The following is a 19,524-nucleotide window of genomic DNA, read 5'->3' on the forward strand; positions in this document are numbered from 1 at the left end:
GTGTAAATAGAAAACTTTTTTTGTTAAGGCTCTCATTTCCTTCGTGGCCCTCAGTCTTAGCCTACATAGGCCAAATGAATACGTCCTTAGCCCGTTTAGAAGCATGTCAGGAATGTACGTTATTGTGTTGCCCCGGCTGTGCTCTACAGCTCCTGGTTCCTCCCTGGCGTTTAGAGAAAGCACACATTACTCACTTACATAATGTCTCGGACTTCCGAAGCATCCATTCACTCATTTTCCTCTCTCCACTGCGCACGAGAGGCTCGCGACCGCTGCCTGCTGCGCCGCGGGAGCGAGTCGGAATGCATTGACGTCAGAAGGAAGCGGAACACGCGCGCATATGGGTGCACGCGCGCGCACACGAGCCGTTCCGTCCCGCTCAGTCTTGTGTATAGTCTCTCTGCGGAGGGGGCGCGCGGTCACACGGCTCGAGACTCTGGCATGAATCGAGGCGGGAGGACGGTCATGAGGAAAGTATGCGCACACATGGACCGCGAACATGGAGTGTTATGAAAGAAGAGGAGGCGGCGGCGCTGTCGTTGTCTACGTCTGAATTCAGCGGCGATAACAAGTGTGAGGCTGTGGGGTGAACAGCTCACAGCTACGGGATATCTCTCCACAACAATGGTAAGTTGGCACCGAGGTTACTGTTTTCATAGCTGCCTGCCCCCCCCGCAGCGGCACCGTATCCCCGCGGTGCTGTCAGTGTCGGCGAGGTTGTTGGTAGCGTTTGTTTGGAGGTGGAGGTGTTGCAGCCAGGAGGGGGACTACATGCGTATGTTCCAACTCGGGACTGCAGTTGAGGCCAAGTAGAGAACAAGCTGGCCTTAACAGAAGTGCGGCAGCCCGCAGGCGAGATAACGCAGCGTGTTTGGATCTGATAAAACTGTAGAGCCAAGGATATTAACACGGAGAGGCCTGCCTCTGTACACTTGGCCCCGTGAAGCTGGGAGGGGGCCTTTAAAGGTGGGATAAGGCTGCTGTTGTTTTTAATGGGCAGAGTGATGCTGCCGTAAAGTGATACATAATTGATGAGGACGGAGAGGATGAAGATAACAGCGATGAAGTTGACATTGGTAATTGTATTGATGATGACCATGGTAATGAAGATGAGGATGGCAGCAGCTGAACTTGTTACCCTCGGGAACATGACATCATCAGGTCTAATACCACCTTCTGACCCTCTTAGCCAAACTAATGACACACAAACTTACTCTCTATCTCTCTCACACACACACACACACACACACACACACACACACACACACACACACACACACACACACGGTTTCCTATTACAGTATTGATTGTGCATGCCATTTGTGCGGGATGGGTGTTATTTGAGATTGAGCCAAACACAACCCTTCAACATCACAAACAATAAGAGAATGCTGTACCAGCTACCGCTCTCATTGTACTACAGTATAATCTCATACACTGCAATCTAGTCCTCACTACTTGATTTAAACGTGATCCGTCTTCCCTGCCTTTGTTTAAAGGTGTGAAATATCAATCTATTTCGGGTTCGGTGCTTGAAAGGATGAGGCATTAGCAGCAGCTGACTTCATCTAAGCCCTTCTCCCTTTGGGCCAGGGCCAGAATCATCAACAGTGTCATTTATAGTCTCATTGTGTTGTCTTTTCTCTGTCCTGCCAGATAACTCATCATCAGTGAGGAACTTTGCTGCCCTGCACCCCTTCCTCCCTATGTCCCTGACACCTTGACACAACTATTTTCAGTCTCCTATTCCCTTTGATCCTTCTCTCTATCTTCCTGAGGCCTTCCAGTTCAGTCCCCCCTCCCCTCCGAATCCCCTCTTTGTTTAAACATGGACTCCTCTGGAGAAGTAACGTCAGCCCAGGATGGACACCTGGAGCCCAGGAGCAGCCCCAGTCGCTCAGATCTCAGTGGACTGTACCATCTGGGTCGGACATTGGGAAGGGGCCACTATGCTGTGGTCAAACTGGCTCGTCATGTCAACACCAGGCAACTGGTTGCTGTCAAGATGATCGACAAGACTAAACTTGATGTTATGGCAACAAGCCACCTCTTACAGGAAGTAAGGTAAATAATGCGGATTATCCAGATTAGTTAGACAGAGGTTTAGATTAAATAATTCAGTGTAGAAAGGGGGTGGCACTATTTTTTAGGTCTGACTGAATGGGATTTCAAACGGATGTGCTGATGTTAGACTGTGTGATCCATTTGAAGCCTGTTTGAGACAAAAAAGGAACAAAAAAAATTTTTTAAAGGGATAGTTCAGCTTTTTTGAAGTTGGGTCGTATGACGTACTTATCCAAAGTCAGTGTTTCCTGTTATTGCTGTTATAATCACTTTTATTTTCTTGTTTTTGTTTATTGCATTAACTGCAGAAAGTCTGACTCAGACAGCTGCATCATAATAAAGTTCACAGCACAGTTGTGCTTATATGGAGGAATACTTTGAGAAAATGTAGTGCCAAAGAAAAGGGCTGTCTGACAGGAAGGTAAAGCAGGGAAAATATCGTAAATAAAACGTTCACTTACTGTCGCGACACGGCCCACGGAAGCCCGGGCATCTGTGCTCAGTTCTAGTTTTACGCGGCTCATCTATTTTTCTCTCTCTGTGTGCGGCACAGCCCGCCAACAGGTGAACGACATAGAACTAAGTATAAAATAAGTTCATTCGGTTTATAAATGATTAAGATACATACCTCATTTTACCAGAGGGCACACTTAGTTGGCTGCACATACGTTCCCCATGTAGTTTGGCTATTAAACTGATATTATATTGATATTATATTATAAAGTGATATATTTAGGTTTTTTTAAGGTGACTAAAGTAGGTTTTGCTGTCGCCCCTGTCCACAACTTCAGCGTGCTAACAGTCATCGGCTGTAGGTAACACACTGACTATGGATAAAGTACCTCATACAACCACACTTCAAAAAAGCTGGACTATCCCTTTAAGGTGTCCAGAAGATGTCGCACTATTCGAATAAACATTATTTAAAACAATTATTATTCTGTTCTCAGTTCCCCCCCGACTATAACTGCTCATTATTTGCAGGTGCATGAGGCTGGTGCAGCATCCCAACGTGGTTCGCCTCTACGAGGTCATCGACACGCCCACCACACTCTACCTGGTCATGGAGCTGGCCGAGGGGGGCGACCTCTACGACTACATCCTCCGCCATGAGGGTGGCGTGGCTGAGGCCACCGCCAAGCGCCATTTCGCCCAGATTGTGTGTGCTGTGGCGTACTGCCACCAGCTCCACGTGGTGCACCGGGACCTGAAGCCCGAGAACGTGGTGTTCTTTCCCCAGCAGGGGACGGTGAAGCTGACAGACTTTGGATTCAGCAACTTATTTCAACCCGGGACAATGTTGGCCACCAGCTGTGGGTCGCTGGCGTACTCCGCTCCGGAGATTCTGCTGGGAGAAGAGTATGATGCTCCAGCTGTGGGTGAGAAACAGAAAAATGTTTTTTTTTTCATCTGGGAGTGTTGAAACGGAACTATTGGTCTAGATCGGTGGTTACTGGTATGGGCGTCAGGACCCTCACAGTGGGTCACAGGAGGTCAGGTTGGGAACAACAGTACTTGCCTAGATTGCCTTGATAAGTATGTGAAAGCTCATATACGTTCAAATCATAACCAGGGGCTATATGCAACATCTTAACCATTGGTCTGAATCTAAAACCTTAAAGTGAAAAAATGCAGCTTTCTGTTTATACTACAATCCTCATCAGACCCCACATTAGAAACCTGTTGATTCTATTCCGACTGAAACGCCATGATAAAACAATTATCAATGCATCTTGGCACATCAAAATGTTTTCTTTTCTCTTAATGATTTAGTTAGTAGTCAGTTTAATTTATTTTGTCAAATTTAAACATGCAACAGTGGCTCATTTGCCATTGGTCTTACTGTAAGATTTAAGGCAGCAGTAGGTCAAAAGCAGGCAATAGGAACTCTCTCTCTGAAATGAGCTGTTATTGGGTATTGGCCAATGTCCCCTGTTACAGGCTACTTTTTTTTCCCAAAAACCTAAAAACAGAGCCAAAAGGAGGTGCAGAAGTCTAGTTTACCCTCAGGACATTTTTCTTACAATATGTTAAAAGACTGTTATGGATTTTTTGCCCGACAGTGCCAAAAATAAACTGCCTACCCCAGGTTTTTGAAACTCAAATCCTGGCATATTGTCACTCAGAAAAAAAAATCAACAACAATAATTCTGATTATTGACTTTGCTGCATGGAGACACCATTTGCCCTGTACCACTACACTGATCACTTTAAGGACTTCAGACAGTGCAGTTGAGAGAAAAGTCTTACTTTAAGCTCTCTTTAGTAGCTGTTCTAGGGCTTCAATCATACAACTCTTATGTGCAATGGAGACGAGATGAGGTAAAGTTGTTTCGTCCTTCGGTGTTTCCAAGGTCAAGATACCTTTCCATATTTCTTCTATTTGTCTGTGCCCGTGTGTATGTATGGATCTTTGTGTGTGCATGTCCATAAAGGATTAGCGTGTATCTGGGTCAGTCTAAGCAAGCCAGCCAGTCATGAGCCAACTGGGCACGTTCTGCAGTGGAGCCAAACACTGCAGCTCACCACTGGTCTCACACTGCATGACAAGCAGTGTGTGTCTGTGTGTGTATGTGTCTTGCATTAAGGTTTATCACCACCATAGTTAAAAGGTTGGTCTGTACTTGCTAGGATCAGTGTGACGTTAGAGGTGAGCTGGCAGATTTAGGATTTGGCATTGATCAGAAGGAAATCTGAGGGATTGGCTCTCACTTCAGGGAGGTTGGTGGTCCTATCTGTTAAACTGGACTGGGATGGATTTTGGCAGGGTTCGGGTTGAATGCATTCTGGTGACTACAAAAGCATCTGCACTGAATACAAATATATCCCTGCTGCAATTAGGAGCTTTTCTCATGGAAGGATCTACTGTACACCTACATTTGTTTTTCTGCCTGTGGTGTCAGAACCTGTGAAAGTGTTATTTTACAAATTCTTAAAGTCCCAAGTTTTCTTTCTTACATAGTACCTTGTGTTGTTGTCTATAATAGTCTATTCAGGTTGGTTTTCTCCCTTAACCGAGGGCATGGAAGGCAGTGGTGAATGAAGAAACCCCGCTCACATGCATCCATACCTTCAACGTGACTTATTTGTTGCATTAGTTCCTTTTTTCATGTTAGTTCCTGTTTCTAAAAGTGTCCCCCCGAAGGGCGTCCATTTGAATCTATTTGTGTTATCGTTACATCCTACAAGACGGTTTTGTGCTTCGACTCAACTCAAGTGTAGTTTTCTGCTCTATTTTAACACGATTCAGCCTGGGGATATCATGATTACATGACCACTTTGTTAGAAATGTACACTTCCATCACCTACACACAGCCATAAATATATGTAGGTGTGATAATCCTGAGCTGCACAGAGGAAGAGATGTCCCCTAGTGATCTCAGCTTAGTAAGGTGACTCATAAAGCCGACTCCACACACACACACACACACACACACACACACACACACATAGACTCTTCTCTGTGTCTGATATTTCTATCTATAAACAGACTGCTGTTTAATTCACTGTGGTTCCTTCACTGCTGGCAGTATTTGCTGTATATGTGTGCTCTGTTTTAGGACATGGTTCGTGTGTTTGACGATAGTCATATGATGTGGAGGAAGAAGACAAGGGTCAGTTGACTCTCTTGCCCTAGACAAAGATACACACTGCCTGCAGTTACGTAATAGCTGCCCATTAGTATGTACATGTTCTTGTTTTTGAGGTCTTTAATGTCGTAATGTTAATGGCTTCACATTAGGTTCACAGACATGAAGTCAGGAGAAGGTCATCAGCACTGGTGTAGTACATGATAAGTGATAAATGTGTGTGTCATCCATTTTCAATAGCTTTTTTTTGTTCTAGTGATTTGAACTTAAGATTTGGACAGAACTGGGTCAGCAGGGTTTTTCATAGACTAAAGAGGCCACAAATTATTGGTGTATGTATATGAATGTCCTCTAAATATGACAATATTTGTTGAGTTATGAGGGAGAAGTGCTTAAAAATACAATTACAGATAATGTCAGATAACAAGGGAAGAGGACCTATGGAGGACTATATTCTGAACGGGAGAAAGTTCTGCTTTCAGCAGATACTGGAAGCCCTCTGGGCGCCAGCTACACACTCTTACTCACGATGTGAGGTGTAAATAGCAGTGAATGTGGTTGTGATAGGTCATAATAGAAAGATCCGCCGTACAGCGCATTATCTGCTAGGAAAAGTAGCTGATTGTGATGGGTGTGCATTTCTGGGTCTTTCAGTTTTTTTGGTCCACTGTCTTAGCCTAGAGCCCTAAGAAAACTTTGTTTCACAAAACAAAGGTTTTTGCTGAAGTGCCTTGGTTATTTAAAAAATAATAATTTATAATATTAAATATACTTTAATATATTTATAATTTGTTCTCTAATTTTGTTTTTATATATTTATATATACTGTATATATACAGTGTATACTGTGTATATATATATATATTTGCTTAATGTAGGCTATCCATGAGGGCGAACTATAAACTATGTTTTCCCAGTACATTCTTGGATTACCTTTTATTTTTAATTGCATTGTGAACTTAATAAACCCTCCCATTCTGTGTGGTGAGCTCCTGACACTGTGGCGTCCAAAATAAGAACAAAGTGTGGAATAAAAACATTTGTTCGTAGATTGGCTTCCTGCATGAGGTCCATCGTTACATCTATTATAAACATTTGAGTGAAGCAAAATTGAGTTTGATGGAAGAAAAAAGTGCTTTCTAAAAAAGTAATTTGCCGATTTTGATGAAGTCACATTATTTAAAGAGTATTTGTGAGATGAAGAAGATTCCTGGTTAGAAATCCCGGCTGGGGCCCCGTGTCTGTGTGGGTTCTCTCCGGGTTCTCCGGTTTCCTCCCACAGTCCAAAGACGTGCACCTGTTAGGTTCATTGATGGCTCTAAAATTGCCTGTAGGTGTGAATGGTTTTCTGTCTCTGTTCGTCTCTATGTGCCCTGCGATAGACTGGCGTCCTGTCCAGGGTGTACCCCGCCTCACGCCTGACGTCAGCTGGGATCGGCTCCAGCCCCCCGCGACCATGTTAGGTACAAGCGGTTGAAGATGAATGAATGACAGTAATCAGGTCAAGTTGGGTTAGAGCTCTCTGATGTTCGGCCCGGGTTCCACAAAGTGCGATGTATTGGGCCGCAGTGAAGTTTCATTTAGAATAATGACTTACATGCCTCCTCTTTGGCTGGTCGCACATTATATGCACCACTTATTTCTCTACTCCAGGGGTTGTGTGTGTGTGCGTGTGTGTGTGGGGGGGCGATTAGGGCCTCCCCCGAAACGTCCAATTTAGATCAAGAAATAGCTGGATAACCCGAGAGGTTTTTCGGACAAAACCTCTTTGTCTGTGTTTTCATATCAACCTGAAGGCTGCTGAACAGTTTATAACATCAAGAAGATAACAACTATAGACAACAATCATCCCTCTCAGCATCAAACCCCAAAAATAGTCACATCACTTTCGGGGAAAATTGTGGGAACAGCATGTGAGTGAGTATGTACGAATGTATGAATGTTAAAATGTAAACATTTTACATATATTAATTGGTTTTTATTGCCAATGGGCAAACGGTTTGTTACATAACTTCAAAATTAGGACCTTTAACGACTTTCTTGGTTGTCTATAACAGCCTGTGGACTGATATGTAAGGGTTTCTGGATGGATTTTCTAGGAAACTCCAAATGATGTGACATTTTGCACGCCCGAGTTCCCATGCCTCTCTTCAGCAACAGTAATAGCTAAATAGAGATGCTAAAGTCTACACATGCTGTTCTTCTGTTCCACATTCTGCAGCAGCAGCTAGGAGGTGGACCTAAGGTTGGCAGCTGACCTGTAATAGCAGCAACCAGTTTGCTCCTCCGGTGGAGAGTCAGGATCAGACCACCGGTGCTGGCTGAAGGTCTGTGGGCTGCCCGCCGCTGCAGACTGTGTAGCGGAGGCACAGCATGTGTGGATTCTGGGTTGTGGTGGTACAACAAAACTCTTTTCTCACGGAGCTGATGAAAAAAGATCAGGAAATATATTTAGGTTTTTGCTGGCTGATGTTCGCTTGCTTGCTAATGCAGCCCAATTGCTAGCTAGATGAATATACTGCCTTGATAACGTCAGCTAATTCCTTCAGATTCCAATGGCTGATCTGGCTGGCTCACCGTTTGCAAATGACTTCATCAGCTAACGTTACAAGGCATGCAACACCAGATCCATGCAGTGTAGTGAAGTTACAGCAGGAGATGCACCGATCCGATATCGGCGCAGATATTGACTAATTAGCTATGCTGGCCTCATTCATCCGATATCCGATCCACTCATTTCTTTTTTATTAATATCACACACAGCAATACGGTTACAGCGATCTAGTCACTTCAATTCTAGGGTTTCAGATTACATTTTAAAATATCTGTTTGCAAGGCACTTTACATGGAAGTGTTATTGTATATGTATCTTTGCTGCTATAGTAAACTTTACAATATTAAGCACATTTATCGTTACCTTTTTTTAAGTCTAAATGGTTATGTCAAGCCTGATGCTTTCACTCACTGCTGTCACTAGAGGGTGACTAGATAGTCATAAAAATAGTTACAATGATGCCTTAGTCTCTAATCAGACGTAGCACATTTTGGAGGTTGCAAAACACGAGGCACTCTGCTCTGCCTATCTTGTTAAAGACGCCCCGATCAGACAGAGCATTTTCAGTCGCGTCTTTTTTTATTTTTGCTAGGCAACCACCGAATCACCTGTCCTCAGCCTAATCATTAATTACTGTGAAGTTGAATGACATTAGGCGCTCTTCTGTTCTGAGTTGATGTTTTTTCAACTCAAGGCATTCAAGGCGCTTGTGCAAAAACGCCCGGCGCATGGAGTGGAAAAACATAAGACACTCAACAACGCAAAAGCAGCAAGCAAAACGTTTGACTCATTGGAAACACCTATATCAGTTAAAGAAAATGACACATCTGCTTTATTAGAATCATCGTACCAGAGTTAGAATAATCATACAATAAGATTTGTTAAGAGCATGAGGACAATGGCTTCATAATTGGTCCTGAATATCATATTGTGTGTTTATCAGTAGTTTGGCATACACAACGTGCAGTGCTGGATACAGCATGACATCTGGCCACACTGTCCGGTATCTGTTTTGTAAGGGCACCATCCGCTTATTTATAACCGAGGACCGCAGCACACAGTTTCCATTTCAGCTCAGTGTGTCTTCACTGCGTCTTGCTGTCATTTAAGGTCTCTTTTCTCTCGTCCTAACACTGCAGCTGGGTGTGCAGCAGGGAGCTGCAATTCAGCAGTCTAACTTATTGTTTTGCCACCAACATTAGCTACAGTACTCTGTTTCACAAATGTCTTAAAAAACATGCATGCAGGCTGAAATTCACAGCATTGTTCTCTTGTTATAAGCAAAGGAAGTCTACTAATTTTTACAGTGTGAACAATGAAACACTGGGGGGCTGTGCCGTCCATCTCAGCTGAGAACGGAGAAATATCTGTCTGAATCGTGTTATGACCAAGCAGTCTGATGTGTGTTTCTGTAGTTATTCTGTAGCAGCCTTGTGTCTTTTCTCAGGTGATAAACAGTGAATGGCCATGCGTAATGCCATTGCGTGCAGACCTGGCTGGCTCCCCCTTTATTCATGCTGTAGTGTGAGACTAGTTTATCAGTGACTGATCACTTGAATGCACCATTTAATTTAGTTACTACCATGCAATGAATGCTGGGATACTCCAGTTTTGTCCTCCAAATGTGGGCAAAAAAGGACTGGATTTCTGTCTAAACTTGGAGCTCCCTGTGGAACGGGGATGACTCTGCTGACCCTTTATGACGTATTTGGTCTTAAGATGCGCACTTCAAAGTCCTAAAAAGGAGCACAGCCGACTACAGAACCAGGATCATTCGCTCCTCGCAGTACGGCTGAACTCTGTGCACAAATATCTCCACATCTGGTGTGTGTGCGTGCATGCGTATGTGCTTGTTTGTGCTGTCAGCAGTCCACTAATGCATGGTGAGAATGTGTGATATTCCCCAGCGAGCAGAGAAAAGTACACTCCCAGCACTCAGTGGCTTCTCCTCCCTGTTGCATAACTTGAGTAGACTGAAATGAGCGAGCCTGTGGGCGTGCACATCAGGGCCATTGTTTGGACCATCATGAGTATGATGTGGGACAATGGCTGAGTGTTTAAATTCCATGGGACTGGTGCGTGTGAGAATCTAAAAAGATATGGATTTGAGTGACGTGCAGTGTTTAGATTTAAAGTATGAGAGTTTTTCAGTATTTTATCTAATCTGCTCTGGATATTATAATGAACACGTTTATTTACAAAGGCTGGTGTTTGATTATCTGGCTTTTTTGCTGATACGACTGTATTATTGCTCATTAATCTCATTGTAAAGTGTTTTGAAGATGCAAATATTCCAGATCTCTACAATGCAATGATTATCTGTATCCTTAAACTAGTACATATTGCACTACTACATGTGTTATTTTAAATAGTGTCAACTAATTGGCAGGTTGATGGCACAAGCAAAGATGCTGCATTCTTGTTTTATCTATGTATATTCTGAGAAAAAGATGTTGATATCATCACTTTTCATCATAATAGATGTCAAGATGATAAGTTATACTCACACTGTTGCCAAGTAGTCAACTCTGTGAGGCTTTACTGAGGCTCAGTGATGCTTTGAGGTAAATGCTGATGTCAGCATGTAACATGGTCGCAATAACAATGCTCAGCAGGTTTAATGTTTACCATGTTCACTCAGTTTAGCATGTTAAAATGCCAACAAGTGCCAATTTGCTCTAAACATTAAGGACAACTGAGGCTGATTTGTTATTAGTTTAGTCAGGGATTTGGTCTTTAATCAAAGTATTGGACAAAGTGAAAATGAAACCTTTAGAGTCCCCAAAGTCATTTGGATTCTTGCTCTTGGGATCATAAACGCTTGTGCAAAATTAATTTATAAATCCATCCAATAGATATATCAGTCTTGCCATGAGTGCTAGACAGACTGAATGACTTACCATCATTTCCATCTATATAGCTACAGCTCTAGCATGGCTAATAAATAATGAGACAAAATGTTCTGATGTATTATGGTTAATTAAAGATCATAAATATATGTAAAGAAATACATGATTGGATGCAGCAATGTGTATAAAATGCGAAGAACCCCTCTAAAGTAAAACATCCCTTTAGTTTCTCTTGTCTTCTGATCTGACTTGAGTCCAGCAGACACGGGAGAAAACCGAATGTTTGAAGAGAAATGATCAAACTGACAGTTAAAGTGGTAATGTAGTGAGAAGTCGGTCATCCACTTTTTTTCTTTTTTTTAAGTAAACGTGCTCCTGTGTTTGAATCACTTTTTATATATATATGAGTGCAGTGGTCCTTGTAAAACTCTATGGCGACAGTGACAAGACCATGGTCAACCATAACTGGAATTGTCTTTGAACTGAATCAAGAAACAAATGATATATTAGCGGGGCAACATTTACTAGATATGTTTGCTGGCTTTATTTATAGTGTCAGGGTTAACGCAGTGTGAACAGCATGTGTGCTGCTCCTTTCCAGTGTTTGGCAGAAACAAGGAGACACAGCAAAAAAGGGAAAGCAAGATCATTCTCAGAATAGCAATACACCACAACAAGCCCTCTGTTTGTTATGGCCTTCAGCCCTCAGCTCCCAGCTCCCTTTCTCTGCATGTGTGTGTGTGTGTTTCGCCACAGTGTTCTCTTGCTTGGTTCAGGCTGTTCTGCGTTTGCATGGTCCTCCTCTCTCTGCATGAGGGTGAGAGAGGGAGGGGGGAGAGGAGGAAGGAAAGGGAGGAGACGCGGAAAGAACACACTGTCAGCACTGTCGGTCAGCACCAGGAAGCCTGTGTGCGTGTGTGTGTGTGTGTGTCAGTGTTTGAGTGTGTTTGAGTTTGAGTCAGGGGTCAAGAGCACCAAGCCCAGCCGTCTGCAGCTTAGGCCTCAGACTTAACACATATCATCCAGCTGTTACTCATGCGCTTGCCTCTTATATTTTTCCACTTCATTGAGGAATGACCTAATGTCACATTATGTACCAGTCAGCAAGACTGCGCTTTGTTGCTCACACTGACCTCTAACCTCTCTGTCGGGGATGCGAAGGAGGCAAAAGAAAAGAGAATGAATATGTAATGTTTGTTTTATTTGAGGTTGAGTCAGATTTCCACCTCATCTGTGTGCTGTTTTAGAAAATAACTGCAGGGGTGTTTTCAAGTCAAATTCAAAAGGGACATTTATTTTTAAATATCCCTCATGAACTATGCTGCTCACAGAATTCTAAATATGACCTGACAGCAGAGGGATTGTCTACTTTTTAAAGGCCTGACATGATTTGCTATTTAAGGCTATTTTGTGTGTGTGTGTGTTCCAGATATCTGGTCTCTTGGGGTGATCCTGTACATGTTGGTGTGTGGAGTCCCACCCTTCCAGGAAACAAACGACAGTGAGACTCTGGTCATGATTCTGGACTGTCGCTACTACGTCCCAGAACATGTTTCAGACGACTGCAAAGAGTGAGTACTGATATATGACGCTAAGGTTAGACCGGAGCAATGTTGATAAGATCAAAGTCCGACTCCAGACACATTTTCAATGTTGTGATTGACTTGTTCTTCCCACATATAAGATGAGTAGAAGTATTGCTGCTGTTAGGAAATGTGCTAACTGTTTAACACCTGTAATTCTCAGACAGCTAGTACAAACGTTGGTGTTTTCACTTGGATTATTGTTCATTATCGCACCCAAGTCTGAGCTTACAAAACTCCAAACAGCTCAAAACACTGTAGGGCAGCTATCCTTCCTCTTGACTGTTCTTATAGATCTAGTGTTAACTGAATGCATTCTTGTCTTGGATGGCTGAAGGTTATTCATAGGTCATCCAGCAGTTTATTGTTATTTATTAGAAACATTATTCACAACAAATATTCTACAGCGCTTTCTAATCAGATTGGTTATATTGGCTGATGTTCACCACTACAGTTGCGGCGCTTCCACTCAAGGTCTACTTGCATTACCACGACCAAGAACTAATTCCATGAAAAGCACTGTTGTACGTTTATAGAGCCATCTCGTTATGGAACACTTTTCCTTTAAATATTCGGACTGTGGAATAGATGTGGTGGGTCACCCTGTCTCAGGAAGCTGCTGACCGTAGAATCATTTCATTAGTTTGCGTTTCAGTGAATAGTGTTAGTGTCCTAGTTATATCAGAGGCTTCTCCACCCTGCTGCAAATACAGCTCTTGCTATAACAGTGAATACCTTATTGGATTTAAACAGTGAGTGTTCTCTATCAAAAACATGCTTTTATTTTCTTAAATACAAAACATCTGTCTCTTCTAAAATCGCATTTCAATCTTCTCAGAGGCACACAGACACACCCCTGGAGCACATGTACTCGTGTGTCTTCTGACCCTCTCCCCCCTCAAACACACGCACACAGACACTCAGCTCACAGGACTACAGGGTAAACAATACAGTTGGATCTGCTGCTGTGGCTTGTAGAGGGAACAACATTACTTTTACTTTTTTTGATTAACAACTCAATTCAAAAGTCAGTCTTCCAGATCATTTCACTATCTCACTGTTGACTTGACAGAGAAATAATCAATAGAGGAAGAGAGAGGGCTTATCAAATCCAAATGAAAATTCGGATCCACATTCAGAGAGCACTGACCCTTCTTACGCCAGCCATTAGAAGATATTGAAAAGTAATTACAAAAGTCTTAAATATATTCTTTCACCTGTCAAAGGCAGGAATGTTTTTTCTATCTGTATTCAGGCCTCACTATGAACTACAATCCTTTCTGTAATCTAAATGTCACTGTCACTACTGCTCGCTATGACCCTATGGCCTAGTCCACACGAAGAAGGGTATTTTTGAAACCGAACTTTGACGGCCTCCGGTTAAAAAAAGAGTCCTGTCCACACCACCGGTGTGATAAAAAATATCTCCGTCCGAACCGCAATATCCGCCTCCGTCAGCTGGTCACGTCTAGAGTGCTCCACAGGTCTCCATGGATACAACTTACTGTTTACTGTTGCAAAATGTGACGTCAAACAATGTCGACAAGAAATGCATTTATCCTCTGTTTTCCTGTCCACACATGCCGGCTGAAACCAGACTTTCCAAAACACTCACACTGGACTCCGGTTTCACATCCCACAACTGTGTTACGTGTGGCTGAAAGGAAAAACCGTGCAGAGACGCATGGTTTCAAAAATACCCGCGTTCGTGTGGACAGCCCCTGAATCATTTTGAATTGGTTAATCCCTTTCAGGTTGTGTTAATTAAATGACTGACACATTACTGTCCCACTGGGTGACGTGTTACTTCATTACCATGTAGTAGGGATGGGAATCTAGAACCGGTTCCAGCTGATTCCAGGTACCAAACTGGAATCAGAATCATATGCCTCGGAGCTGATCAGTTCCTTGTATGTTGTTCTGACAGTTGCACATTGCAACAACAACAATGTCAAACGTCTGCGTCTACACTGGAAAAAGAAGGAGTCATGGTGGAGATGAAGAAAGGGTCCAAAGCTTGTAATGTAAAGTAAGGATGGAAACACCTCTTACTTCTCCCGTGGACTGACTTCTTCCATAAAGAAAAATGATCAGGATTCAATAAAGGAATAGATAAAGTATCGGACCAATGAGCAGAATTGATACTTGACATTTGTATCAGTAAAATCTTATCAATTCCCATCCCGGCCATGACGTTATTACATTATTTTGGTGGCATAAATGCTCACTAGAGCAACAAATGTGTCTTAATCTGCAGCTGAAAATAGTCTCCCCAGAATAGACTTTAATCCTGTGTGAATCATGTTTGGTAAAACAAACGGAGCCTAGATGTTTAAGGAAACGACTGAGCCTTTTTACTGATGAAATTATATTTTTTGTGAGCTTTTGTTTTTTAGTATTTTAGGCAGGAATGAACGGGCTTTGGACCAAAAGACCACAGATGATGGACTAACACGTTTTTCCTGTCTTTTCATTTTATTGTCCTTGTTGATACTTAGAACAATATAGAACAAAACTAACCTTCTCCTTTAAACATGGGCACATAAACAACCAGGATGGTGAAATCGGTAATTCAAAAAAGTAGTGAACCACCTCACTGGTGGTTAGTGTGGAACATAATGAACCATAAAACAGAACAACAGCAGCACAGGTTGCTTGTGTAAAGCAACAGCTGTATCTATATTTAGCTCCTGCTCTGAAAGCTCCCTGAATGGACGCCTTTATACTCTATACTAATTTCCTGTTCTCTATAAGGCAACCCAGTGGTTTGTGAGATTATCTGCAGCCGCAAACCCATCCTGGAACATCTGAACCAGTACTGAAGTCATATGACTGAGCCCTAGGTCACATGATGGTATATTTGATGTCAGAAAAGCAGCAGAATAGAACGAAACAACCTTCCGGACATCAGAAACTCCTACAGGTTCCAAGCAATTTCAGTAAGATGTTACAGTAAGGTTTGTGGAGATGACCTTGATCAGATACAAATGAGGTTATTCTCTGTCAGTTTCCTGTCAGGCTGCAAAAAATAAAGCCAACAAACAGCAGCTAATATCCTTCCCATGAAACAATAAACCTCTCTTTTTTCCATCAGTCTGATCTCCAGGATGCTCCAGAAGGACCCGTCTCACCGCGCCTCACTCGAGGAGATCGAGGCTCATCACTGGCTGCAGGGGCTGGACAACACCCTGCTCAGCCCAGAGGCCCCACCGCACTGGCTCTCAGGGGCCCTGTCTCCAAGCTCTCCCCGTTCAGGAGTACCTGAGTGTGGGGACTTGCTCGCTGCGAGGCCCCCGCCTCAGCAAGCTTTCCCTGGCCCCTGGCAGCCCAGCCTAAGCTTCACCCTCCGTCCACCTCCTGCTGAAGAGCCTCCGGTCGCCAAGAACCTGCCTGCGCTACAGCAGATTTGTGAGGAAGAAGAAGAAGAGGAGGAGGAGGAAGAGGAGGGAGAGGAGGAGGAGGAGGAGGGCAGTTTGAGAAAAGAGGGTGAAGGGTTGGTGTCTTTGATAGTAGCAGAGCCAGAGAAAGAAGCTGAGGAGATGCTCGAAGGTGCAGATGATCTAGATTGCAGTGAAGAGGAACAAAAAGAGGAAGAATTAGGACGCTTAATGGAGATAATGGAGGAGGAAGAGATGGCTATGGAAACTGAGACAGAAGAAAGTGAGTGTGTGATTTCAAATCAGCCAGTCAGTCATGGAGACAAACCAGTCAGTCAGACATCTGAAGTCCCACCATCGTCTCTGCCTAGTTTCGGTGTACCGTGCTGTCGCGGACAGCCGGACTCCACAGAAGAAGGACAGGAAGAAGAGACGGAACCTAACAACAACACCAACAAACCTCCTGCTCTCCTGCCTGAATCCACTGTGCCCTCCATCCCTGCGTCCTCTTCCAGACTCATCCTGAATGAGAAGGAGGCACCAAAAACAGGAGGAGAAGGAGAGCCTGAAGAGAAAACGGAGGAGGGTGGGAGAGATGAACTCTTAACAGACAGATCTCAACCCCACAATGCACCGGGGACCCGGGATGAGGCCGCGCCGAGGGTGGAGCAGGGGAAGCGACACAGCATAAAGCTACGTGAGAGAATCTTTCAGTTCCCTCTGTGTGAGAAAGCTCTGGCCTTCAATATACCGACACACAACAAGCCCAAGATCCTGCCGCTGGCTCAGTACAACTGCTGCCATGTGCTATAAGTGAAACCAGCCAGTGCGCTGCCTGTGATGTGCTGCTCGCTCGCTGGGGACATGCAGACTGTTTAGCAGTGAGCAGGTGGCTGTTTCAGAGCACACTCCTTGAGAAGGGGCGAACCGCTGTGCTCCGTGCTGAGCCTGTCTGCTGCAGAGACCTTAAGGAAGCAGAGCAGAAGGCCCTCAGCATGCAACAGCAAGCATGCAGCATGGGACGTGTACAGCTTCATACCTAAACTCACTTCCAGCATTGTGCTCATTTAACAAACATTGTGTTAAGCTAACGGTGGTGTACAGCACAGTAGTCAGACTGAACGGAAACCTCATGCATTAACATGATAAGCTTTTTTGCTTTTTTGCGCTGGGCTCACCTCGAGGTTGGGTGCAGAGACCCAGTAAACGGCTAAATCACGTTAGTGTTAAACCAACCGTTAGCTCGTAAACGGCCTGTTCACAAACCCGGTGTGATGCTTATAGACCTCCATCATTACTTTTTCTTCCCAGAACGTGATACGACTTTAATGTAATGTTAAATAGTTTGGGAAACTCCAACACACAAACAATACGTTTTTCCTCCATCTTTCTAACCGGCTAGATGACGCTCTCTGGTAGCCTAGGAAACGTAGATGTCACACTCAAAGCTTCTATCTGATTGGTTGCACTTTTGAAAGGTCAGCGGCATCAAGGTCAGTGTTCAACTGATTTGAACTTTGAGTGCAGCGGCAGAGAGGCAAATCTGAGCGCTGCGTGCCGCTACCTTGGGCGCTGCCACTCCTCCATAGAGAAGGAAGTTAGTGTATCCTGTATCACAAAGCTTCTTTATAGCATATAGGGGCCTTTACAGGAGCAACCGTAGAAATACAATGAGCAGACTGTGTCCAAACTGTATGTTAGAAACAATACTGCATCTACAGTACAGGAAGGAGGCAGACTGAAGAAAGATGACGACAGCAGGAGATAGACATAATGACTGCAACAGTCTGTACTGAATAAGCTTTAGTCTGTGTTGTTTGTTGAAAAGGTGCCTATGTAAGGGGTTTCATACTGTGTCATTTTGGTTCCAACTGTAAAAAGCTCTAACGGTCAGAAAGATCGAACAGTCAACAGATCCATGATTTCATATCTTTTTACATATGAACTAGAATAGACGTTTAACCAGCTTCTGCTACAGAGTAGCACTTGTTTCCTCTTCCCTTTGCACAACCTGCTTCTCTCATTGGTTCAAAAGCTCTTTATATAAGCTCTATTAAGGACGGACTGAGACTGTTATGATATAAGGTGATTTATGATATGATAATGTGTAATATATGCCGGACACTGAGATGATGATATGACTTTCTGTTCTCTTAATCCTTAAGTCTACTTGATATAATGGCTTGTCCTAACATACTGCATAATAGTATTGACAGGATCATCGGTTATTGATTGGGATGCAGGTCTTCCATTGTATTTAAACTTGTTCATTTTGTTCATACTAGACGGTTTAATATCTGATCATAAACATTTTATTTTGGATGAGCAGATACGGAGTTTTTATATATGACTTGACAAAGATTTTAATTCTCTTAAGAGATATGTGACTTTGTGTGTGTTCTTACTGTTATTTATCACAATATACCTCCATGTGTCTTGTATCTGACAGGACATTGTTCTCGTGTAACTGTAAGTACCTACTGAACGATGATTTGCACACAGTACGACTACTGTAGCTGGTGGATTTCTACAAGCGGGACCTTTGGACTGATGGGTAGATTTGTTAGTCATTTGGACCAACTAATGTCATATTGTGTAGCTGGGGAGTTCCTTCACACGGTATTATTTTACCATACAATGCCTCTGTGTGTTTCTATATTTTCTCATACACATTGTATGAGCTCACTTTTCCTCTTTCGAAGCTGAGACAAGAAGTGGAACATTTTGTAAAGTTAGAGAAGGCCAAAGCTGTACAATAGGCTACATCTTCCACCTGTAGTTCAGTATGCAGGGCAGACTCCAGTCAGCCACTGCAGCTTCACGGGTGCCACAAATGAGATTTTTAACGTGTGATCTGTGACCTATATAAGGAGCGGATGTCATGTCAAATCTGATTATCGCTCATGTTTCATCAGCCATAGAAACATAACATCTGTGCAGAAGAGGGATAAAATCCCATGATTTGTTCTTGCGTGATTGCAGCCCGTCTCTCCTCAGTGTGTGTCTGTGTCTACTGACCTGCATTGATATTAGGACCACGTCTCTATGGAGCCATGAACTTATTTTTCTGTATTTATTTATTAAAATGGATTAAAGCAACAAGATGAGTATGTGCAGTGTGTTGTATTACACAGTGTTGGTCTATCTATCTATCTGTCCATCTATCTATCTGTCCATCTATCTATCTATCTATCTATCTATCTATCTATCTGTCCATCTATCTATCTGTCCATCTATCTATCTATCTATCTATCTATCTGTCTATCTGTCTGTCTGTCTGTCTGTCCATCTGTCTGTCTGTCTATCTGTCTATCTATCTGTCCATCTATCTATCTGTCCATCTATCTATCTATCTATCTATCTATCTGTCTATCTGTCTGTCTGTCTGTCTGTCCATCTGTCTGTCTGTCTGTCTGTCTATCTGTCTATCTATCTGTCCATCTATCTATCTGTCCATCTATCTATCTGTCTATCTATCTATCTGTCCATCTATCTCTAGCTATCTCT

At 43.2% G+C, this 19,524-nt stretch overlaps 1 protein-coding gene across 1 annotated transcript; it reads left to right on the plus strand.

The window, feature by feature from the left end:
* Positions 1-445: 445 nt before the first annotated feature.
* snrkb (SNF related kinase b) lies at positions 446-19,119 on the plus strand. The gene is made up of 5 exons (XM_083917151.1): positions 446-627; positions 1,657-2,064; positions 3,049-3,443; positions 12,487-12,628; positions 15,735-19,119. Exons 2-5 carry the CDS (start codon positions 1,829-1,831, stop codon positions 16,828-16,830), a joined length of 1,869 nt encoding a protein of 622 aa, XP_083773277.1. The 5' UTR covers positions 446-627; positions 1,657-1,828; the 3' UTR covers positions 16,831-19,119.
* The last annotated feature ends 405 nt before the right edge of the window (positions 19,120-19,524 follow it).

The sequence above is a fragment of the Echiichthys vipera genome, assembly GCF_963691815.1.
Source record: "Echiichthys vipera genome assembly, chromosome: 7".
Taxonomy (NCBI): Eukaryota; Metazoa; Chordata; class Actinopteri; order Perciformes; family Trachinidae; genus Echiichthys; species Echiichthys vipera.

Excerpts from the sequence above, each read along its gene's own strand:
- snrkb (XM_083917151.1), top strand. The coding sequence starts at position 1,829 with ATGGACTCCTCTGGAGAAGTAACGTCAGCCCAGGATGGACACCTGGAG. Across the intron at positions 2,065-3,048 it reads CACCTCTTACAGGAAGTAAG|GTGCATGAGGCTGGTGCAGC; the intron begins GTAAATAATGCG and ends CATTATTTGCAG. Across the intron at positions 12,629-15,734 it reads GTTTCAGACGACTGCAAAGA|TCTGATCTCCAGGATGCTCC; the intron begins GTGAGTACTGAT and ends TTTTTCCATCAG.